At 37.4% G+C, this 25,348-nt stretch overlaps 1 protein-coding gene across 6 annotated transcripts in view; it reads left to right on the top strand.

The window, feature by feature from the left end:
* LAMA2 (laminin subunit alpha 2) overlaps nt 1-25,348 on the top strand; it is a 337,030-nt gene that overhangs the window by 214,670 nt on the left and 97,012 nt on the right. For 4 of the 6 annotated variants that reach the window (XM_039706790.1, XM_039706788.1, XM_039706786.1 and 1 more), the window contains exons 21-29: nt 958-1,221; nt 4,582-4,762; nt 8,097-8,233; nt 10,687-10,920; nt 14,525-14,668; nt 17,047-17,226; nt 17,939-18,127; nt 18,222-18,460; nt 22,752-22,869. In XM_039706790.1, the coding sequence (XP_039562724.1) occupies nt 958-1,221; nt 4,582-4,762; nt 8,097-8,233; nt 10,687-10,920; nt 14,525-14,668; nt 17,047-17,226; nt 17,939-18,127; nt 18,222-18,460; nt 22,752-22,869 (1,686 nt within the window). The remainder of the gene's footprint in view (nt 1-957; nt 1,222-4,581; nt 4,763-8,096; nt 8,234-10,686; nt 10,921-14,524; nt 14,669-17,046; nt 17,227-17,938; nt 18,128-18,221; nt 18,461-22,751; nt 22,870-25,348) is intronic. The other 2 variants (XM_039706791.1, XM_039706789.1) reach the window with 1 other exon arrangement.

Here is a 25,348-nt window from a genome sequence, read left to right as displayed (position 1 = left end):
AGTAATATCATTTGGTTCCGGATAGGCTTTTTCTGTTGTTTAATTTTCACTTAAAGAACATATATGGATTGTTCTTATGAAGAGAAAGGTAAAACGATTACTTTTTATACATTTTCTAATAGTTTTCTGGAACAGAATGCAAAACATAGCATTTACATGCAATTAATGTATTTTAAGCCTCGCTGTATCTATATTTGCATACATACTATATACACTTTATATTTTGAATGTTTGATATAAAAAATTAGTTAAAAATATTGCAGCTTTGGGAGATAATCCCTGCATGAAGAAAGCTGCAAAATGTATGATAGCATCTGATGTTTATTTTCTTTTAAAAGGCAGGGTGCTAGTTTAGTTCTGCTGGAATGTTCTGCCTTTATGTTTTTTTTCTTAGGGTTTCTTCTTGTATTGTCTAAACAATGTGTTATTTTTTGGTGAAAGTGTTTTTTGCCTTGACATTGTTTTCCTGTCTCATAAATCACTGCAGAGAAATATTGTTTCATAAACTTTCACAGAGTTGTCTTCAGGAAGCTAAGGAATATGCTGTAGTTGACTGCACATTTCTCTAGTTCAACATAAGGACTCATGAGTTAGGCCTATGTCCTCAGAATGCCTTCATCTGTGTGTAATTTAAGGAGCATAAATAATTCTGCACAAATCAAAAGGATCATTTTCACCCTTTAAAATTATGTAATTTCTGAAGCGGTTTGTTGACACTGCATTTTAAATGGCATTTAAAGAGTCCATTCAAAGAAAAATTTCTGGTATCAGTGGAATTTGCAGATTGCACAAAGTACCCAGCAAACATCTCGAGCTCATTAATACAGTACTGGTGGTTAATTGGAATTAATCTTTGTTTACTTCAGTGCTTACTCCTGTCTTTATTTCTATACCCTTTTATGTGGTGTAGTTTCCTTATCTTCACTTTCTAACAGTGTTTACTTTTCATTCTTCAAGCCCAACTACTTCTGGGCCCCAGAAAAAGTGTTTTGTATACCCTGTGGCTGCAGTGCTTTAGGATCTGTGTCACTGCAGTGTGATAAGTTGGGAAGATGTATCTGCAAATCAGGATTCATGGGCAGACAATGTGAAATCAGCAGACAGGTGCCTAAATTGCAAGAAAGTGCGGGAAGCAGTCAGCAGATCCGAGTACCCCCGCGGCGGTGGGGCACCAGCAGTGCCAGTGGGTGCCCCCGAGGTGCTTACCGGCCTGCAGCTCTGGTAATGGGAAACTCTGTTTGCATGGCCTGAAGTCCCCTGCTCGCTTGTGTCTGGAGCTCACACAGATTGCTTGGGTTTCTAATTTTTAATACCCGTGTTACAATATAAGAAATTCTCAAGAAACTGGCAGGCTCGGAAGACAAGCAGAATTTTAGGATGCTTCCCCAATCCTAAGGGCTTCATCTTGCAAGTGGTGATATCAGCAAGAAACCAAATATCAGACTAAGTCCCAAAACAGCGCCATCAACAGCAGTATGCACAAAATGCATGGGAGATGTACATAAATCAATGGAATCAGTGGGATTTCTTGAAATTTGCATCATAAGACTTGGTTTTCTAACAATTCAAGAATCAATAGCTTAAGGAGGTTGCAAGAAGGATCTGCCCCAGAGGCAAAGAGTTAAAAATCTAATTTTAAAATATTGAACATAACTGGTGTTAAAATTTCTCATTAGCAAGTATTAGCAAAAAGTTCTCAGTTATCTGGACCATTTTTAACTCGGTGCAGTGCCACTTATGTGAATGTAATGCCCAAAATTATAGAAGTGTTCATTCCTTATCACAGACCAACAAAGCATCTTATTTCCTAAAATTAAGTAATTATGATACAACTGCTTCTAACAGAGCAGTATTTTAGGAATGTTGTTTGTTCTCCCTACAACTCAAAATCCCCACATTTACCACACCTGTTTGAAAAATACCTGGCAGTGTTTTTCATCCTCATCTTGACTCTGGGACCCATGCTGCATTTGTTCATATAGATTTCCTTGGAGAAATTAGCTTTTTCCAATTAAACATGTATTAGGTTACTGTGTTGCCCACACAGTACACTGATAGAGACTTGATATAATGACATATTCAGAAAGTTCAGTGTATTTCATAATTGTAGTCTAGGATCTTACCTCCTGTTCAGTAAATGTGATTCTTATAATTTCTGTGTGTAAACAAACTTTGCTGAGAACTTTAACTTGGGGTTAAAGTTTGCATGACTGACCAAAATGACTTTGTGTGGAGCCCATTTTCACAGAATGAAAACCAGCATGGTGGTGGTCTTTTCCAGCTTAACGCAGTGTGGTGTGCTGATATCAGACTTTTTCTGACTGTTACCCATATAAACAGAATTTATTAGATCCCAGCAAACTTTATCTTGAGAACCGAGATGCATGCTGTGCATTGGTTATTTCACTGCATGAATCTGAATGTCTGTCCTGAGATTGTGTGTATTCACATTTCTATGTTTCTTCCTGTGTAATAGAAATCTTTAGAGATAGTCAAGTATTTTATTGAGCCTTGAGTTTAATCAAATGAGTTTGACTGCAACTTTCTCTCTGATATGCCATGTTTTGTCAGGTAGAAGTATGAAATTTGCAAAACATTTCATATAGAGTTTGGAAATTAAAATCAGTGTAATTCTTTATTACATGTATAAGAAAGCATTTGCTTAGGTTTGTACGATTTTCAGGCCAAATTCTGACCATAGATGTGGTCCTGTACTCTGACACCTATCAGCAGATTCTCTGTGTGAGTGGGAAACATCTGTATTAACCTCAGAGATCAGATTTCAGGACTTTTCCATGGAAAGCTTCTGAAATTTCAGAGAATTCACCAATACAAAATGTTAATTAGGGGTTCTCCTCTGAAACAAATCCATATAAAATAATAGTCATAGAATCATTAAGGTTGAGAAGGACCTCCAAGTTCATCGAGTCCAACCTTTGATCACCACTTTGTCAACTAGACCATGGTACTAAGTGCCATGTCCACTCATTTCTTGAATGACTTCACCACTGCCCCGGGCAGCCTGTTCCAATGGCTGGCCACCCTTTCAGTGAAGAAATTGTTCATTTTTCCAACCTGAGCATCCCCTGGCACTGCCTGAGGCCATGTCCTCTTGTCCTGTTCCTGGTTCCCTGGGAGGAGAGGCCGATTCTCACCTGGCGACAGCTCCTTTCAAGGAATTGTAGAGAGAAAAGTTTCCCTCTGAGCCTCCTCTTCTCCAGGCTAAACACCCCCAGCTCCCTCAGCCATTCCTCACAGAACTTGTGCTCCAGACCCTTCATCAGCTCCATTGCCCTTCTCTGGACACGCTCTTTTCTTCTTCTAAGTGGTCCAGATCTGGACACAGCACTAGTTCTTAGTACCGAGGGACAATCGCTGCCATGGTCAAAGCCAGCACAGCTCCATTGATTTGAAGATCTGCTGACTTATAGTTAGTAAAAATCTTACACCTCATGCCTAGATCACAAAGTAGCACATTATAAATTGAATATTTTTCACTTTGTTCCATTTATATTCATTAACAGTGATCTTTTCCATATCTCATTTTTAACATTCTGCTTTCCTATCAAACTTGCTGATAGATTTTATTATTAATGTTGTAATATCAATTTTAAGTGAAATTATTAATCTAACTTGGATTTCAGTATTCACTGAAAATCATCATGCCTGAAAAACAGGTGGAGAAATATTCCCATTTTAAAGCACTCTAGCTCAAGACTGAGTTTGTCATTTGAATATCAATGGTTTGTTCCAAGGAGCCTCTGTTGGTTGATGCAGTGAAACTCACAAGGTTGAAAGCTTCATGCAAATCTCTGTATCACAGTGTACAAATGAGAGTGTATCTTCCCTTCTTTACTTTTTGCACTCCACTACTGAAGTTAAGGAGGAAATTGCTTACTACAGTTGATAACATCTACTCTGGTTCTGTAGAAACTTTATATTGATCACTGCAAAAAACCAAAGAAAACAGAAGAGAAAGAGGCCTAATCCAAAGACAGAGTTTTTTTATCTTAAAAAAAATCCCCATTATATGTTTGTATTATACACAAATACACTATCTCTATGTGCTTCTGAAGTTATTCCTATATATCATTCTAAAGAATTGCCCTTAAGTTACTGTATACAGATATTGCCTTGCTCAGAGGAGATAAAATGTAATTCAGAGGCTTTCCAGTTGAATTGATCTCCATTCATAGCTAAGAATTTGAATTCACTCTCGTAACAACAAACTCTGCCTGACATAGCCTTGCAACCAGAGATGGGGTATGTATGTTGTGCTGGCAGACCTTCCATTCCAAGTGAGAATTGTACTTAGGGAAACAGCCTCATAAGAAATGTATTACATTGCAGAACATTCATTATAGCATCAGGTGACGTTCTGAAATCTTAATTTTTTCTCAGCAGTGTAGGGCATTTAGTGTCCTTGCTCCAGGGTTTTACCACTACAATTTAACCTGTTAAAAGCAGCATTTCAGTGATGAACAGGAAAGAACAGCCCTGATCTCCCTACACTCTCAGCTTTTCCTCTTTTCTCCTGGTATTCATTCCCTGTACTAACTGCTCTTCCTCACTCTGTGGCAGCCCGGAACATTTGGCTTACAGTCTTCCAGAGGATGTGTTCCCTGCAACTGCAACTCTTTTGGTTCCAAGTCCTTTGATTGCGATGGAGACGGACAGTGCTATTGCCAGCCTGGAGTGACAGGAAAGAAGTGTGACCGCTGTGCACATGGATTTTACAACTTTGAAGAAGGAGGCTGTACCCGTATGTAAATGTTTTCCACCCAAGAACAGATTGATTTGTTTGTTTATTTATTTATTCATAACATTCTAGTTTGGCTAATTTTGGATTGCATAACAAATTTTCCTGACTGGGGGTTCATAGACAGCCTTGTGCATCATTCACTTGACAAGGGTAGTGATTAGCAAGAATGAAAGACCCAAGCCATTTCTGCTATTTTATGAAGATTTTATAAATTTTATTTTATTTAGAAGGAACAGGAATGTCATTTACTCTATGTAGTGCCTGCCAAAATAAATTCCATGAATATTTGTAAAATTTTTGCCAAATCAAATCAACTTGTAGCGGTGTAAAAGGAAAACAACAAAAACACAAACTCCCTTTGCTTCTAGTTTTATCGCCAACCTTTTCATTGTTATTATATGGTTAATCCTCTTTCATTACCACAGTCTTTTCCTGTACAGTAATATTTCATTGCTTATTTGAACTTTTTGTGTACAAAAAGATCTTTAAGTAAAAGTATCTGCTATATGCCATATGTAAACACATGAAAAATCTCCTCCTCTAAATGCTGAAACTCTAGCATTAGACACAAATATATCCAGCCACCTCTTTACCTTTATTTTTTTTTCCTTTTGGAAATCAGGTCAAAGACTGAAATGAATGCTTCCTATCCTTGAAGTAGTGCAGACTGCTATATCAAAAAGGACCCAATCAATAGATTTCTTCACAGGGAAATATCTATCTTTCCTGATAGAACTGTGTTTTTCAAGTCTCAGAGACTCATTTAAGTGTGATCACAGGACACATAGATAGTTGGCTAGTGTGACTCACTGCTGGGATGCCAGAATGCTGTTATTATTCTTTAGGTGTAAAGTGTATTCCTTCCAGAAGCAGGAATCATGATATCTTGCAGTCTGTTCTTGCTCCTTTCCTAGAATTGCAGCACAATGAACAGGTTTAGCCTTTTCTTACTCCTTTTTTTTTTTTTAATGGAATGAACATCAAGGCCTCAAGACCCATATTTGTGCAGCAAAATTCAGTTTTACTTGTAGTGTGGATAAACCATGACACAGGCTGGATTATAGATTATGTTTGAAAATGTTGCTCTATGGTGTTGTCTCCCACAGGAATGAAGGGTTCAAAAACACTTACTTACAGTTTGAAAAGTTCACATACAGTGACATACCTTGGAAAAGGGAGAATTGTTCCCAGGCTCACTGATGAGAGAGCTTGACATAAAATGCAAATGATAACTGCAGTCCTAAAGCCTTCAGCAATTAAATGAAAAAAATTATATCGTTTATGATTAGCATCTTATTCTAGCATTCCACAAGTTAAAAGCACATCACTGTTGTGAAACACAAGAAAATATTGATAACTACAGTTGTGAAAGGAAAATGAGAGGGCTATTAATGAAATTGCCCATTAAAATTTTAATTGCTCTCTTGGCAAACTTTAAAATGACAGGGTTTAAGAAACAGTGATAAAATGGTAAAATACTATAGATCCAAATAGCATTTTAAATATAAATCTATTGGCCTGTGGTCATCAAATGTTTAAAGCAACCGCAGCAGCTATAGATGTTGAGAAAACTCAGAATTTTGAAAGTTCAAAAGTTAGTAGAACAGGTGGAGAAGAATTCTGTTTTCAATGTGCTCGTTTTTCCATATTTATTTTTAGTAGGCTTCTTATGTATTCCTTCAAATGACAAAAAAAAATATATGGATCACAAAGAAAATAATGAATTTAATATAAGTATATAAAATCATGCTGGAAGGAAAAGTACAGAAAAATTAATTTTATTGTGACAGTTAAGTATCAAATAAAATATTGGACCTCTTTTATCTAGCATTTATCCAAAAGGAATATAATTTGATTTTTCTCATTGGACCTCTTTTATCTATTCCTTTTATTTATCCAAAAGGAATATAATTTGATTTTTCTTGTGCAATATAAATCCATAAAGCCTAAAAAAACCCTAAAGCATCATCAGTGTTGACATTCTAGCAGCAAAAATACAAAAGAGGTTTCTATTTCACTATTGCTTGAAACACTTGTGTTGTGTTTTTTCCCTCTTATTTTGAAAAATAATTACAAAAGTAAAAATAGATAAAACATTTGAGTATCTCCTTCCCCTCCATGTCTTTTAGCCAATTTCGTGTAAGACCTGGAAGCCCATAGATGAGCTGAAAGCCTTAGTATCCCGATGAGATGTATTCTGAAAATTCAAGCTACAGTGTGTGAAAATATTTTAAATAGTATGCAACACATTTTGTTCCTGCCATGATGGAGGCAAAACTTGCTATCTTCTTTGCATCAATTGCCTTGTCTTGAAGGCATTGGTGGGGAAAAATAAAGGTCAATTCTTATTTGAACTATAGATAGGAGCTCTATCTTTGCACATCCTTTGTTTTCTAGTTTCAAGAGGAATTGAAGTATTTCACAGTAAAGTCAATGAACATAAATGAAGCCCTCAGTAACAAAGTTACATTGCCCTTTAAACACCTCGAGGAACAGGTTATCACGCAGAGAATCAGTTTGCTTATGATGCTTTTCTCTGACCTCATGGGTTATGTGGATGTTGGGTGTGAAAACAACCACACACCAGTTCTGCTCTTTCAATCACTTGTGTGTCTCATGTCCCTTGACTACTTATCACTTACATACCTTGAATCTGTATTTGCCACCAGTGAATTGTTTACTTAATAATCCTTTAGGAGCAAAGACCACTTCTGGAAACACTTCCAAACCTGAAGTATGTTTAATTTGGTACAATCTGCAAAGAATTCCAGTTTCCCATGGAGAGGAAACATCAGTTTGTTGATATCCTCCCAAGGCAGAGGATAAATAAGCTGAAAAAGAAGGAATAGAAAGGGAAGAAGAAGCCTAAAACACCTTTTTTGCCCTTTAAGGAAAGTCTCTTTAGAGTAACAGAAATTTCAGAAGGTTTACAAGGTTAAATAGGCTGCAAGTTTCCTGCAGAGATGACTCAGTGGTCCTCAGATGGCCTCTTAGAGGAGACAACAAGGGCCCAGAAATTGTATAGCAGCTCTTCTGCAGTTATGGCACAAGAGTGCACCATCTCAGAAGTCTCTGCGCTTCTGCAGTTGGTGACTTTATTTTTCCCATTCTGTTCTCATTGCAGCCACTTCAACCACAGTTAACCTGCATTTCACAACTACTGGTTTTGGTTTCTTGGAGTTTCCCTGCATTTTCTGCCCCATTGTGTCCACAGATAACTGCGAGTTCACTGTATAGTAAAGGAATGATCCTAACCCCGTTAGGGTCTGTTCTCCAGGTGTCATATAAAGGGATAACTTTTCCTCTGCTTTATTTTTTTCTGTCTCCCATGAAGCCTGTGAGTGTTCACGTTTTGGCAATAACTGTGATCCCGTCAGTGGACGCTGTATCTGCCCTCCCAATACTGTTGGAGAGATGTGTGACAAATGTGCACCAAACCACTGGGGCCACAACATTGTCAGTGGCTGCAAGGTGAGTGGATTTCTATTTTCTCTATGTGCATAACCTCTTTCACCATAATTTATAGCTGGAACACAGTTTTTGGCTTGTATATCATGGTTTGTCTCCATATTGCAAGTTTTGGTGTGAGACTGGTGTAAATGTTGGCAATGTGTTATTGTTACTGCATTACAGATCCTCTGTCTCAGATATGCAGCCTGTAACACAAAACATGCTGTTGGTTCTGCTGTCACACTGAATCAGGGTCCTGCTTGAACCTGATTTTATTTTATTATAGTTATATATGTTTATATGTTTATTATCATATAACATGATTGAGGAGATTACAACAGTATTGAATGATGTATGTAGATGTGTATTTACAGGTAATCAGCAAATTGTGCCTTTGGGGCACAATTGTGCCACATTTACTTTGGCCTTATTGGTGACACCACTGGGAATTTGTACTCAGAGTTTGCTTGAGAAAGGCTTCAATTTGTGCATAAAAGACAGCAAGGAGAAAAGAAAAGAAACATCCATCCAGTTGTAAATTGCGCTTTATTCTCCTGTACTTACAGGGGAATAAATCACATAATAATCTTATCATTAGCCTTTAAATCCTTCTTTTCCAATATTTGACACAGAGTTAAAATATCTGAAGAGAAGGGAGAAGAAATAGGAAAATAGTGATAGAATATCCAGGAGGCCATGAAAACTGTTGTTAATGACCTTGAGTTGAGTGGCACAGTATTCAGTTAAGGTTGAAAACTGGTGACAGTGGACATCGTTAAAGTTAAAGTTAAAATGCCTTCTTCCTCCCTGCTGTGCTCATTGATGATAAGGGATTTAATAATACTGCTACAATTACTCCAGAAAGTGATATCTTTTTGGAACATAGTCATACACCATTAATACTTGTTCTTAAAAGGCTGTTAGTCATGTAGCTCTGTCTGCAAAGCAATTGATGATTTCTTTTTTTGTATGTATGTAAAACTCCTGTGAAACCTCTGCAGTGCTGCTGTGATATAGACTCTTGGCTTCTGAAACCAGCCTAATGAGGTTGAAGACCTCCGTTTGACTCTGGAGTATATTCTCTGATTGTCTTTTATGTGAGCACATTAGTATGACAGTTCTGTGGCACCATCTAAATTAATGATGGTCTATCAGCCCACATCTCTTTCAGTATGTTGCTGCTAATTTCTGCAAAGTGAGACGTGAATTTCCTGCTTTGCAGTTTTTGTGGAAGATTTCCAAGGCTGTTGTATGTCTGGGATAGAGAACGTTGTAGAAAACTGCATAAACCACACATAGCATCTGATTGTAATCTAGGTTTTGATATTGCACACCAAGATACTTCAGAGAATGATGAACAATGTGCTTTCTCAGCTTTGTGTTCAAATGTATCTTGTAGAATAAAGTTCTTTCTGTCAGAAAGTTTTATTTTTTAGGTTAGGTAGTCATCTTGCAGACTGTATATTTCCTGTATATATTCACCTTCTTTATAAATGGTGTTTTCAGATCAGAGGAAAGGTGCTCTAAGTAGTCATATAATAAACAGTTTTGCTTAGAAACTGAATCCATATTTTCTTCCTCTCTTTTTCAGCTTTGTGTCTGTAATTTTAGCAAGTCTATCCATGTCAGTTACTGTGGTAACCTGTACTGCTGGTACTGAGTTTTTTGCTGTAAGCTGAACTTCTCCATATGATATTCTGGTCACACCAGTGATTACAGCCAATGTATTGTATTAAGTGTGCAGTGCTACCACTGTAATAGCACTGAGGGATTCTTCTGTTCTTTGAAAACTTGCAGTTTTCCCTGCTGCTTTTGTATTCAATGTCTAGACACCCTGGAAAGTCACCTACTTCTCTCCTCACTTGCCTGTGCAAGTCTTATTCTGTGAGCAAGTTTACTTCCAAATATGTCATATGACTAAATCTCTAGCCCTTACTGTGTAAATTACTGTCATCTTGGAGTCTTGTTTGTACAAAGAGGATAGTTACCTGTCTGATGGATGAGTAATAGACATTGAACTAGATTCCTCTGGAACCACTGAACCCATTGCTCCTGAGCAATTCCAATTTTAGGAAAGTGTTCTGAATATGCCTGCAGAGAATTTACATACAAAATACTTCTTAGAGAGTGCTTGTAGTTTCTGAGTTAATTTTGTCCACAAAGTATTCCAATATCCTTGACCCTTTTGGTTTTATTTGTTGTCAATGCCTAATTTATTCATGGTAAGTAATATTTATGGGAAAAAAATCCCACCAGTGTTGTAAATTTGTTTAGTAATTTAGTAAATGCTTGACCCAGGTTGAATAAAAATACATTATTTGCCTTATCATTTAAATGTTATTTTTAAACAGTGGAAATTCACTGCTGTATTTTATTTATAGATATTTTAAAGAGGTGAATTGCTTTTTGGTTGGGCTTTGGTTTTGTTTTTTTCAGAAGCACAATTACAATTGCCTTGTTTCTCTCCTTTTCAGCCCTGTGAGTGCAGCCTCATTGGAGCCCTAAGTTCTCAGTGTGACTTAAATACAGGTTGTTGCTTCTGCCGCCCTGAATTCTCTGGGGAGAAATGCACTGAGTGCAGGATGGGCTACTGGAATTATCCACACTGTGTGGCTTGTCAGTGCTTCCTGGCTGGGACAGATCCACAGAGCTGTGATGCGGAGGGGAAGTGCTCATGCATTGATCATTCTGGCCAATGCAGCTGCAAGGTAGGACAATGAAGGTGGTAAACTGATCTTGTAACTGCTGAGAAGTTTATTTCAGGTTTCATTGGCACTTGCTCTTACTTGCTCAAACAGTATATGCATAACAATCTCCTATATTTTCATAGTGCATTTGCACACTGATGTGGGAGAAGTCCAACATAAAGAAAGACTTCAGGATTTATCAGCTGCTTTTCCACATACTGACACTTGCCAGTATAGCATCCTCTTACAAGCATCCTTAGCATTCTCTTTTTTCCCCAATTTTTATTTCTGTCTATTCTTACAGAACTGTTGCCTGTTCATCCCCATAATACAATTCTTGTTCAGATTCTGGGCACAATAAAAGCAAACACATCAGTAACCACAGTATGCCTCAGTGCTAATTCAAAGTGCATTGACTTAGATGGAGTCAATATTCATCATTTCATGAGCAGAATTCACTGCAATAGTGTCAGTTCGGAGTAGACTTGATCCAATTCAGGATCATTAAAGCAAATACTTTTAGCATCATCTGCAACATTCTTATTTGGAATTGTGCTTGGTAGAACAGCACACTTAGGTTGTTTGAGAGTTGGCTGGATTGCTGAGCTTACAGGGCACTAATTGGTGGTTTGATATGCAGTTGGTAGCCAGCAAGCAGATTATCCCAGAGCCAGAACCTTCATCAGCGACACAGATGACAGAATTTATGATCAGCACATTTGAAAATACTGCTGACTTGGAGGAAGTTGAGGTTGACATGCTGAACAGTAGAATTACTGTCTAGAGAGTTCTTGAAAAGCCTGAAGACTGGGAAAATAGAAAGGTCATTAATTGGAGTGGAATGACCTCAAGAATCAGTACAGTTTGGGAGGAAGAAGCCTGAGTGGCAATCCTCCTGGAAAACACAATATAAAGCAACCATATCATCTCATGGTAAGTAAGGCAAACTGCCCTCTGATCTGGATGCAGTGAGCACAGTGGCCAATGCAGCTGCAAGGTAGGATATCACAAAGAGCTTGGTGAGCAGGGAAAAGGCTTCATCTGCTCAGTGCTCTACTCTTACTGTAGCTGGTGCTGGTAAGACTACACTTGGAAATGGTGTCCAGTTTTAGAGCTTGATTCAAAAATGTCATTGAGAAATTGAAGAGGATCCAGAGATGAGTCTCACAGCAGATGATCTGTGGGGATGTACTGAGAGAGCTGGACTCTCTCTTGTGCTGAAAAAAGAGATAAGAGGGATGAAGAAAATAAGACGAAATGCAATTACAACCTATTAGCCACTTCAAAGAGTAGTTGATGGAATAAAGTCCTTTCTGATGATGGCAGATGTAAAAAGGGACAACAGCTGCCAAAGGGATCTTGAGAATTTTGGGTTGGACATTAAAAAAAAAAAAATCAGAGTTATGCAGCAGGGGTACGTACATATTATCCAGAAACATGTGAGATGTCCATTCTGAGAGATTTTCGAGAACTGGCTAGAAAGAGGCATGGGTAATGTGACCTGGTATTGGTGATAGTTGTACTTCTAGGGGGAGGTTTTTAAAAGTGACCCCTAGAGATTCTTTCTGTGATTTAGATTCATTCTTCTTCTTCTTTGGGTCTGTATTGACACAAAGAGATAGTAAAATGGAAGGATGAATTGAAATAATTGAATTGCCAGGTAATTATTTTGTTAAATGGGCAACAGTCATTTAATTCTGAGTTTCAAGACACAGAACTGTAGAACTAATTAGGTTGGAAGTGACCTATGGAGGTCATCTAGTCCAGCACCTTGTCTGAAAGACACTGCTGAGGCAGTACTTCCAAGCATGGGGAGAGATTTCACAACCTCCTTGTGCAAACTGTTTGACCACCCTCCCATTTTCTGGCATATTTGTACAGGAAGCATTATGTTCTATTTCACAATTCATTTGATGATGACATCATAAGAAAATGGAAGTGAGTTGACCACGTGGACTGTCTGAATAAAACTCAGTGCTATTTGCCCTCTGCCAGCCTCCAAAATGCAGAAATGGAAATATCTCAGTTCTTTCAGCCTCTCTTGATATGTGATAAGCAGCAGCCCCTCTGACCATCTTGGTGCCCCATTTCTGGATTAGCTCCAGCATGTCACAGAATCACAGAATTGGTCAGGTTGGAAAGGATCACTGGAGGTCATTTAGTCCAACTCCCCTGCTCAAGCAGGGTCCCCTCAAGCATGTGGCTCAAGGTTGTGTCCAGCCTGCTATCTCCAGAAAAGGAGACTCCACACTTCTCTGGGTTGTCGTTTTTCTTGTAGTTCTTGTAAGCACTGAGTAGAAAGAGTGGGGGTTCATGGCATTTTAAAACAGATGTGTTTCTTTGTTGATTCTTTTAAGGCTAATAACATAGCTGCTGCTATGTTTCTCTGAGTGCAAATGAACAGTGTATATTTAGCTGATGATTAATGATAAGGAAGTGCAATTGACATGAAAAAAATTCAAAGCAAGTAAAAATCACCATTTATGAGAGAAAATGGGCAAATAATACTGAATTAAGTAAGCATTTTTACCCCCAGAATTTTAATCTAAGGTTAAATTTAAGTCTATGTTTGATTAATCTTTTGTGTAACCTTTTTTGAAAGAGTTGTATATTGAAGAAACTAGATTTTTATAAAATTGTAATCATTCCCATTTAAACCTGTCACTACAGCTGCAGAAATGAGCTCTCAAAGGCTCAGGAGCCTCATTGTCAGCCATGACAAAAAGCAAAATCTAAGCTAAATACAGTGCACGCACATTTGTTGATAGAACATATGGAAATGAGGGTTAAAACTGGTAAATCCTGAGGGATAATGTTGGTTTCTTGTATAAGCTTTAGAAAGTTTTGGTTTTTTTTAGATTGGCTTCTTCACACTAGTCTCAAGAGAACAAAAAGGGTGTGTGGGGAGAAAAAGCCAACCAAGTGTTTTCATATTGGTGACTATTTTTCTTTTTAATACCTTGGTCTCAGTATGAAAATGGTTTTAAAAGGCTCTGCATAAATTATTGTGTATCTGCCCTATCTGGAATAGCTTTTTATTTAGACTAATTGAAAAATGAAAATAAAAGCCTTGACATTACAACAGTGAAACATTTCAGCCTTGTTAATACTGTTCAATGATGTGGAAAACAATCATGAAGAGGGGAAAGCTTTTCTCTTCAGAATTTCCATTAAAATACGTTTCTCAGCAAGAACATTTAGTGCTGCACCTCAAATATCTGAACATGTCAATGCTAATTCCTATTAAACAGAAGGCTTGATTAACATGGGCAATTTCAGAACAACTTAGTTTTCTTATCTTATCAATCAGTTATTGAGCATGTCATGCCCAAAGTGCCATTTAATTTTCTGTGCTTACAACTTTCAGTGTGAAGCCAGCATCTATTGCTCAGAGCTACTCAGTGGATACAAATGCAAATGCCCTAATTACATTAATTACATATGTTTGCATACACACGTGATAAGAACCTGGAGAGTTCCTTGAATATTTCCTAAAGCTTATTATTATTTCTTGCTGCACCCTGTTATTATCATTACAGTAAGATTTTCTGTTTCTGTCGCTACCTTGAAATAAAACTTGATTTTTTTTTTCCCCTTTTAAAAATACTCTCTCTCTCTTTTCCAGGTTAATGTGGAAGGTGTCCACTGTGACAGGTGCAAGTCTGGTACATTTGGTCTCTCTGCCAGAAACCCACTTGGCTGCAGCAGTTGCTATTGCTTTGGCCTGACTACACAGTGCAGCGAGGCAAGGGGGCTGATCCGCGTGTGGGTGAGTAGGAAACTGCTGAGCCATGTAATGCGATAATGTTGTTTCCTGCTGGCATCTTTTAGTCAGGCACTGAGAGGCAGCTAGAAAATGGCCAAACATTTAAGCAATCACTTTCCTCTTTATGCTTTGAGGAGTGGTGAGAGCGGTGTGTTCCATTAGACAATCAGGGTCAAGATATTAAAAAGAAATAAGTAGATAAGAAAATGAATGATAGGATAGCTGACATCCAGCCAAAGCAGCTATTAAATCCCAAGAAAGGGCAGGCTGGTCATGTGGGGAAATTATGCAGTCTGATGCATTGCAACATAATCCCTGGTACGTGATACACAGTTTACCCAGGTGTATTCAAGGGTCACAGATGCTTGTTGTCCAGCATAAATTTCCCATAGTTCAGTTAATCTGGTTATTTTCCTTGTTGGTTTTGTTGTTTTGGTGGGGTTTTCTTTCATTTTTAAAAAAGACCTTATTGAAGCTATATTTAAATTCAAGCATGGAAAGGTATAATCCATCAGAGCAAACAAAGAGCTCTACACCTGTTTGTGGAAGAGGGCCTTGAGACCTATGCTGGACTCATAAATAAGGCAGACTGCATGTCTCCATTTATCTGTACAGCAAGCACAAAATACACATTGAGACTGCTGCCGTGCCAGCCCCTCAGTTGTGTTCTGGAGGAGAGATTTCTAATGAAAAAAATATTCATTCTGTCCCCATGTATGGTCAGTCATATCTCTGCTTGAAAGAATGCCAACCACAGAAGGAATGTCTGCCTAATGCAAATCAGCCAAAACCCCAGACTAGTCATGTACAACCATCAGTTAGATAAGGATACTTTAGGCTGAAATCAAGTTAATCTCTCTTGCTTAATATAGTATGGATAGCACTTATTCTCCCATTCACTGTTCAATCCCGTAGCACCTCTTTCCCTTCCCAGTGGATGAAGTGATTTATTATGATCTGACCCAGTTTTTATCATTATTTCAGTTTTGCCCATCATATGCTGCTAGGCTGGAGATGAAAGGCTGTAGAAGGCTGACAATTTATAAAATTTAATCAAGTTCCATAACAGCAACAGTTCTGGATAATTGTGCTTTGACCTTTATGGCAGCACAAAGCAGAAAAAAATTAAACCTCCTGATTATTTTGTTTCTCTTGATTAATTTCCTTTTGTATTCATGCTCATATCTAAAGAAGTGTATGTCCATGTCACATCTAGTGTTTGGTACTCTCATGCATTTCAGAATTGATACAGAACTGTAAAATGAGACAGTGTTCTGCCAGCTGCTAGTGGCTATTTTGGATACTCTCAGGTGCTTCAAATGACATTAGACTTGTTTAAACAAGCAAATCCCAATTTATACGACAATAAGGCATGGCTGGTGAATGACCTGAAATTCAAATATGTTTACACTTTTCTTGGTATCTAAAATATTAAACAGTAAAATACAGTTGTGATACAAAATCACTAAATCTCACTTAGGGCTGGCAATGTTAGGGGTGGTTCCGTGTCTGATCAGTCCTTAGATGCTGCTATAAATGGAAATACCAGGATACTGAATGTACAGTCCAGGGTTTGGTTGATTCCTCATTACCTGACTCCTATCTTATTACCAGTTTGTTGATGTTGCTGTTTGTTGACTGTTACCTGCATTTGTTTTCTTTGTCTTTCTCACTCTTTGGAAGAAAGCAGTATTGCTACCAGCCTTTTGCATCAGTTCACACATTCCCTGAGATATTTCCATTGGCACAGAATTACTAAGACTCGTACTACAGTTTTTGATCATAATAATTATTTCAGTATAATGCTAATGAGACTTTGTCAACCAGTCCAAGAAAATTACAAGCACATAAGTGGCATCCTTGTATTTTTTTAGTAAAGCTGAATTTAGAGTTATAGAAACCTTCACTGAAGCCTCACTTTCTGCAAATTGCCTGGAGAACATTTAGTTGAATGTTGCATAGAGGTATCAAGGCATTGGACACTGTGTTTTACAGCTCCAGTGATCTATAAGTGGTGAGAAAGTGCTTCTTTGTAAGGTAACATTTCTCACAATCTGAACAAAAGAGGCCTGGGACTAAAATAGCACTATGAAAATCACTTCAATAAAATTCATGGAATCACTTGCTGATTAAAGTATTTTAACCAGTGCTGCTACATTCTTTGTTAACATGAGGACAAGGTGCAGAAGGCTCAAGGGGAAAGTCATTATTAGCACTGTTCATACCTGAAGGAGTGGCAATACTGCTTTGTGACAAATTGCTCATGATGTGAAATGAAATTACCTAGAAGTAATTTTTTAAAGAGCTAGAATTTAAAGACTAACACTTCATGGGGAAAAACCAGAGTTCATTTTCTTCTCAATTTTTTCAAATATGCATAGGTGACCTTGAAGCCAGAGCAAATGATTCTGCCACTGGTGGATGAAAAGCTTCAGCGTAGCACTCTTTCAGGGATTGCATTCCAGCCTCCTGAAATAGTAGCAAATATAGAACAGGTGATGCAGGATCTTCGGTCAGAACCTGTTTACTGGAGACTTCCAGAGCAGTTTGAGGGACGAAAGGTAAACCAAAAACTCCACTGAATACTGATATGGCTTTTTTTTTTTCTTCTTTTAGTCTTATTTTATTATTTTACAGTGCCTTTTTTCCTTCCCAGTAAGCATGTCTTCACACAGTGGAAGGTACTTCAAAAGAAAGTAGATGCTATTCCATTATTAAAAATTATTTGCTTTGTTATTATGGAAATTCACAAAGTAACACAAACAATATTTTACATGTTAATATCTGTAAATATCTATGTTCTGGTTTTTCACAGGATAAATGCTCTCATAAAAATGCTATTTGAATAATTAAGCTACACAAATTTAATATAACACTTGCAATTTTCTGGTTTTTATCATTTTTAAGCAAAAAATGTGTGGTATTTGTAGATTACATGGGAGAAAATGATTGAAAGAACAGTCCTTTTGGATGTTGTTATGCACCTCTGTGACAATTTATTTTGCGCTTTTGATATTTCTTAGTTTGGTGGATCACCAAGGCACATTCGAGGAAATAGATAACATACTAGTTTTAGTGTAGTATAATAACAAATTGTGGATGAGTATTTTTGAACACAGCCCTTGTCCCCAGATAGTTCCACATGTACATATTGCTATTTTCTACCACGTATGCATTCATCAGGCTGCGCATAGGTGCAGAGCACATCTAGCTCCTTCCCAGGAATTTATTTCTAGCTAACTGAAAATGAGATTTCTTTTTGTGCTTTGCTAGCTGACCGCTTATGGAGGGAAACTGAAATATGCCATCTACTTTGAAGCACGAGAAGAGACAGGTTTTACTACTTACTCCCCACAAGTCATCATAAGAGGTGGGCCTCCCACAAATACGAGAATTATTGTCCGGCATATGGCTGCCCCTCTGATTGGCCAGCTGACAAGGCATGAGATAGAGATGACAGAGGTAACATTTCCATCTGCTTTTTTAGCACAAAACTTAAGGACATGAGTATTTTGAATATCATTAATAATCTGTCTTTTGGGTTTCTGTCTTTCAGCATGAGTGGGAATATTATGGTGATGACCAAAGAGGCAGAAACCCTGGACCCTGGGAATATTACCATGGTAACCCAGGTCTCAACAGGACGATGTCTCAGGGAGATTTCACCTGGAAACATTATGGAGATGACTCAAGACCAAGTAGAACTGTATCCCGGGAAGACTTCATGAACGTGTTGTATGATGTTCATTACATTCTTATCAAGGCGACTCATGGCAATATCATGAGGCAGAGCAGGTAACTCTTTCATGCAGTCGAAATGATGTAGTAATCAGGTAATCTCATAGGCCTCCCAGGTACTCCCAACAGAATTTGTATTTCTGATACCACCTATAAGCCATTGCTGAGAAGAAAGAGCCATTTGGAATTTGTGTTTGGCATAGTGGAAGACACAGAAGAGGGAAGTTTTATGCACTAGAAGATTTAAATCACACTAGACAAGTAGAATCTTTATTTTTAAGATCATAGAACAGAAAACACATGTGGGTACACACACTCTAAAACAAACCTAGTGTATTTTTTGAATAAAGGTCCACTTTACGAAAGCATGATGCTATAATTAAATATTGATGTTAGCACATGAGGGAATTTTCTCCTGAAAGTGGGAAATTAAATATATTAGGGTCAGATTCAATGTCTTCTATTCAATCTATTAATGAATCAGTTACACAAGGAAATTAACACTAAATTTGAAGTGGACATCAGGCAGCAACATGATAGGAACAGTACAAAAATCTCTGCAATCTAAAGGTCAGCTGTAAGATTTATACAGAAAGTAGCAGTCAATTGAACAAACAAGGAACAACTGCTTAGTTATCTGTTCTTCAAAAAGGAGTCTGTTGTTTACAGCATATCACCAGGTGAACATGATTCAGTAACAATATTCTTGTTGAGAAATGCTAATTCTCTATCTGCATGTATAAATAGATATGGTCTGCAAAGTGAAAAAAACAACCTCTTTTACTTCCACCCAACACTAGTAAAGCCTAAGTGTGAAGTTCTGGTTAATGGAATTCAAAAAAATAGTTATTAAAGTGCTCAGAGGATATCAGTGACCATCATGAAAGGCTAGAAAATATGACATGTGAAAGAAGACATAAAGAACTAGATATATTTAGAAACTAGAAATTGCTTTAAGATGCTTAAAATGTTGTCACAGCAAAAAAGGAAAGAATGAGTTCTCTGTTGCCATGGTGGGTAAATAAAAAACAAACATGAATTTAAACATCAGCAGGAAAAATCCACATTAGACATGAAAGATAAAATGCTGGGGGTAGAGATGTTCTAGAATAGCTTGCATAGACTATTGCACAAAGCTTTTAATAATTAATACACAATATCGCTTGCAATCAAAATTTATTGGCAAGGGGATGGGAATAATCAGAGATAAACTCCAAAGGTCTCCAGAAGTCCTTTCTATGATTTTGTCATAGAAATGAAAAGCTAAAATTATTTCTAGGTCTCTGAGGTATAAATAGATCTTTAAGAGCCTTGCCTTTGGAGTTTGAGTGTGAATAGTAGGGGCAGATGCCATGGGACTTAACAGCACTGTGCCACAGAAAACATTGTCATTGTTGCTGCTATTGCTTCTCTTTAAAGTATATAATTTACAGAAAAGTATTCATGTAGCTTGCACTGGCTAGATGCTAAATATTAGTAACAGATGTCATAAGTGTTTAACATTGGTTTAATTTATTTTTGGCATAGTCCATTTAGGATATTGTATTACAAGCAAGGGGATTCCCAGGAAAAGAGTTATGAAGGTAACCCCAATGCAATGTGGAAGATTTGAGAAGCATATTCATGTTTCTCCCTTCCCTCTGAACAGTACAGATCTTAGTTCAGCTGTGGAAGCAAAAACTGAGTACTATCTCAGCTGGAGCACCAAAAGGAAAGTTGTGAGAGCAAATCTGATGTTCTGAGGTGTGTGTGACTCCTGTGACTGCGCTAGGCCTGCGCTGCACCAGCATTTTATCAAGGCTGCCCAGTCATGAGGCTGTCACAGCAGGGGAGGACTTTTCAGCTCCAAGGCAGGTTTGCAAGGTGTCACTTAAAGAACCAGAATATATTTTTACAGCATGGCATTTCAGAATGTGACATTTTGTGACAGCAGAGCTTAGCAAACAGTTCCTCTGGTCTTTCTGGTTACTCTTCATGTGAAGTCATAACCTTGCATATAATTCTGTATTTGATTTTGGAGGAGGTTATGTTACAATGGATTTTTATGATCTGTCTAGCTACAAAGTAAACATTTATCACATGGTATCTGAGACTTTAGGTAGAATATAGCAGGAATACATTTTTTTTTTTCAAGTTAGCACTTTGAATTATTTCAGTGGAAATTTTGCATAAGACCAAAATATAAATCCCCAAAAATGTTTTTAAAGGTTAGTGGAATATTATCTTGCATAAGACTTGAAGGCTTTTATTAAAAATAAGCTGAGACCCACTAAAGAACAATATTTGTACTCAAATTTAAGCATATGTTTGAATTGACAATAAAACATGTATAAATAGCATGTGTTGTACTTTCAAAACTAGTAAAGCTTCTCTTTCCACTTGACTGTGCCTAGTAGAAAAAGATGTATAAAGCTAAAGAATCTGTGGATGGGAGGAGGAAAAGATATAAATGAAGTATTTTAACAATTTTTTTTGGGTTTTAATAGTGCTTTAATTTCAATTGCAAAGTTTAAAAGCTGCAGGTAATGATAAACTACAGGAAAACACTTCAAAATAAAGTCAAAGTAGCAGCAGCAATTGGGAACATAAAAATAGTTTCATTCTAGTGTTAGCACTCTATTAGCTAAACAGTTTAGTAGCAATGCTAATGTTGTTTCTGCTTCCAAGCTGTAGCATTATTAGTGATTTAGAGGTTTCTGCTCAGAATCCCAACCCAAACATTTTTCTCCTATATTGTTCATTTTGTTGCCCTCATTTTCACATTCAACACTCTAAATGGAAACATTGCTTTTATTAGATTTTGTTTTGCAACAGGGCTGTGATAATAAATTTCTTGAATTGAAGTATGCTTTCAATTTCACTGCAAATTATTTCAATATTCCCAACAGTGATCAGGTAGCAGTTGTTTGGCTGCTGCCTAATAGACGGTTTCCAAAAGTCAGCCAAGCCTGACCTTCCTCAAGTAACATTTTCACACAAACAATAGGTAGCTTTTGTCACCCTAGATTGTGTTGTTATCTAAATACAGCTTTATGACAGCAAACAGTTTTTCAACTGTGCCCTCACTTTTGAGGGTGATGGAGAGGCAGATTTAATTTTCTTTTCCCATTAAATGTAAACAGATTTTAATGTAACTTTACATTGCCATATCAGATCTGAATGATTTTGCCCTCTTTATTTTCAGTCTTCTGTTTTGACCTGGCTTTGTTGCTCAGTTTTTTTGGTGGTTTTTTTTTTTTTTTTTTGTTCAGTTTCCCTATTGGACTGAACCCCTTTTTTCAGGTAGTAAGAAGAGAGCATCGGGTTTAAGTCACTAGATTGCATTGGGGATTTTTATATTGACACAAAGTAATCAAGTTGTGCAGGCCTGGCCATGTGAGCTCAGTCACAAAACTCTCATCTCGTTCAGTGGTGGCTCTTCCTCCATTCATCCTGACATTGGTGCCTATTTGCCAATGAGCAGAACAGCACCACTCAGTCCCTCAGGAATCAAGATCTGGGAAAAGTTGAAGAGGCTGTGAGCAGGAGAAGTGAGCAACTCTGCGAGCTCCTCTCCCTTAGCACTGTGCTCGGACACTTACTGAATAGACTCTGCCCACATTATTGACATTTATTCGGCTAGTTAGTCAGACAATCTTTGACATTTTAGCTTAGGTTAGCATTATATTTTAAGCTTTAAAATTTACACTATTCTGCACATTTTGTTTCTCTGAGGCAATAGGTGCTCCAGATCATAGCATTCATTTAAGCAAACTAACAAATCCCCAAAATAAAGAAGTATGCTTAAAGTACAGCATTCTGATACACTAGGATTAAGTGTATTTCATTAGATTTTATATTTGTTGTCTTTGTCCATTATTTACTCACCCTATTTAGCAGGTCAGCATTCATGCTAGAAAGACCAGGAGTGGTTGGGAGGCAAGGATATTATTAGGATAGATTTTATTTTATTTTTAAAATAGTTGCCTCATTAAAAGCTCATTAAGAGGACAATTTTACTGCCATACCCCTGAGAGTCATCAATTACTTAATGAGTCCCTCCACATGAAGAAACAAATATGAATTTTTGCATGTTAACTTCTGCTAGTTTGGCTGAAAAGAGATTAAAGAGATAGAATCAAGCTGGAGATTTAGTTAGTTATGCTGTTGCCTACAACTAGAAGATGAGACCAGAGGTGGTGTTAACTTTGGAGTTTCCTGGGAGATGCAAAAAACCAGTGTTGTATGTCTGCTGTAAATCAAGAATTCTATGAACAGCCAAATGAGACTGTTTCCTCCTGTGCCAGCTGACGGGGTTTAAGTGACTGCTTGACTGATCTCATTGGAGGTGTTTGGTCCTTTTTTCCAGGATTTCTGAGATCTCTTTGGAAGTTGCTGAAGATGGCCCTGTGTCTGGGATGGCTCCTCAGGCTTACTTGATAGAGAAATGTGACTGCCCATTGGGTTATTCTGGTCTGTCCTGTGAGGTACAGTACTAACCTAACTCCCAGGAAGAGTCTTTGTACTTTCTCTGGTCCATTCATTGGCAAGGTGTGAATAGTAATTGGGTGTGAATTAATTTAACTGGCAGCAACTCTCCCTTAATTTAATCACTTATTTCCTCTCACAGGTATTTCTCTCACAGGGAATTTCAGCTCTTTTTTTTTATTGCTGTAGGCAAATATGCCACTGAAGTCATGGCAATGACTCAAATACTTAGAATACAGGAAAGTGAGCTTTAATGGGACAGCATCACTGAGGCTGAATTGTGTGACTGGTACTAACAGATCAAGCTTTTTTGAACAGACAAGGGTATCATACTCTTGTAATAGTAAAATACTAACTCACTGGATACCAGGAGAAAAGTGTTGGTCAAGTAAGTGACCGGGGTGCTCCTTATGCATGCACTGTATCTATTTTTTACTTAAAATTTCATGCTGAAGATGGCATATTTCAAAAGTACCCAAGTGTTCTAGCGAATCAGCTGACTTGTATATGCTTTTGTAAAATGGATTTCATGATAGGTACCAGAGAAATTTGGCTGCAGAATGTAAGTTAATATTTCTGACCATCCGTGCTCTTGATGATGAGATTGCCAATCTTTCTGTGTGCAGAATACCATGTTTTCATTTTTCTTCAGCACAGCAATTCTAAATTCACTGTTTGCAATTGTTAGGTGGAGGTAGCAGGGAACAACACCTTGAGTATTTTACAAATGGCTCAAACATCCTAAGTGGGATCTTATAAGGGTTTGCCCCAAGCTAGCAATGGGAGGAAAATTGAAGTAAAGGAAGAGAAGGATACCTTGTTATCTGTGACAACTCTGATCCCTTTGGATGTTATACATGATTGTGTTATGCAGCAAATAAGTCAACAGAAACAGTAAGTTCATAGGAAAAGTGTGAAAAAAAGTGAATGAAGTAATTTTCTTTGCACAATATTTCAATAAGAGAATACACCTGAACTTGTGTAAACACATGAGAAATTAATGGACTCCAACATTTGCTAGAAGTACAGATTTTTTTTTAATTACTGTAGCAAATTGGATTTTTGAAAAAAAAATATATGATAATCTAATTAGAACTTTTCCAATTCACACCCATCCGGGGCTCAATAAATGTCTCAATTGCAACCCTCATACTTCCTTCTTAATTGTGTGATCTTCACATATTTATAACTTAGTTTATTTTTAGTGTGCTTAGTGAAGGTTACGGTGCATTCTGTGAAGGTTTATTTAATTTTAGCAGGGAAAAAAATATCTGACACCCTAGCATTTTTTAAGCAGGTATTAGTAGGGTGTATGTGTCTGTGCCATGCTTTATCCATATAATAACATTGTGAAAAGTATATGCACAGCAGTTTAACTAGAAGTGAAATGTGTATTTCCAACCCCCCGCCCCGCTTTTTTTCTTCCTTTTTTTTCCACATCTAGTTTTAGGCTGCAGAAGCAGTGGTAAGAATTTTCCTAATGGCTGCTTCTGAAAAGCTTCCAAACTAGCAATTAAAAATATATTCTGTTTTATCTTTTCTCTGTGTTTTATTTCATCTCAGAAATGCTTCAATCAAAATAGGTGGTAAGACTGTCAATGGCATATCAGAAAAAAAACCCAGATATTAGTTGTATTTGAGGATGCACCATGTGTTTATAATTTGATTCTGAAATCATTCAGAACTTGTAAATATGTGTTTTGTACCTAGTTTGAACAAGTGCATTTGTGGGGATAGAAAGGGAGAGGAAAAAAGGATAAGAAACAGAACTACTTTCATTTGAGATTATTTATCTAGGTTAGAATTCTTCACAAACCATGAAAAAGAAGATAGACTGTTTCTATGCTTCAGGGAACTTAATGTGGTCTAAGTCAAAATAGAAGGGGAAAGCAGAAATGAGTTAAAATTAATTTCTTTGTGATTCTAAAAAAAATAATTGTTTTTATACTTTTTCCATAACTTAGACTCCTGGAGGTTTTAGCAATGATTACAAAACTGTCAGAGTGGTGGTATATGAATAAATCTAGCATGTCAGCTAGTGCTTCACTAAAGAATCCTACTTTTGGTCACAACAATTACCTACTCCAGATTCTCTTCTGGTTTATTTTGCATCAATTTTATTGCTATGTGAAAAGTGTGCCACTCATTTCTGAAAAGCAGAAATTGTGGTCGTCAGTGGGAAATGACCTCATCAGCCGGCTTTCGCAGGCTCCTGGCACCACTAGGTGGTGGGATTTATATGTGGGACAAGTAGGCACTTGCCCCTAATGGTCTCAACAGTCAGAATGCTCCTGTTTGTGTTTTTATGCTGCCATAGCTGTGTGTTTTCTGAGAGCTGTGTTAGGGCTTCCACAGAACTGTGTAATAATCCTGAAATAAAGATCAAGTGTTTCATTTTGCATGTGTCAGCTTTGTTAGCAATTTTTGAGTTATTCTTGGAATTTTATTGCCAAGCTGCAGTAGAGGAGACTTAGTGAT

The sequence above is a fragment of the Passer montanus genome, unplaced genomic scaffold (assembly GCF_014805655.1).
Source record: "Passer montanus isolate IOZ18808 unplaced genomic scaffold, ASM1480565v1 scaffold2, whole genome shotgun sequence".
NCBI classification, from domain to species: Eukaryota; Metazoa; Chordata; class Aves; order Passeriformes; family Passeridae; genus Passer; species Passer montanus.
The sequence above is the reverse complement of the archived record's forward strand: the minus strand, read 5'-3'. Positions and strand labels throughout refer to the sequence as shown.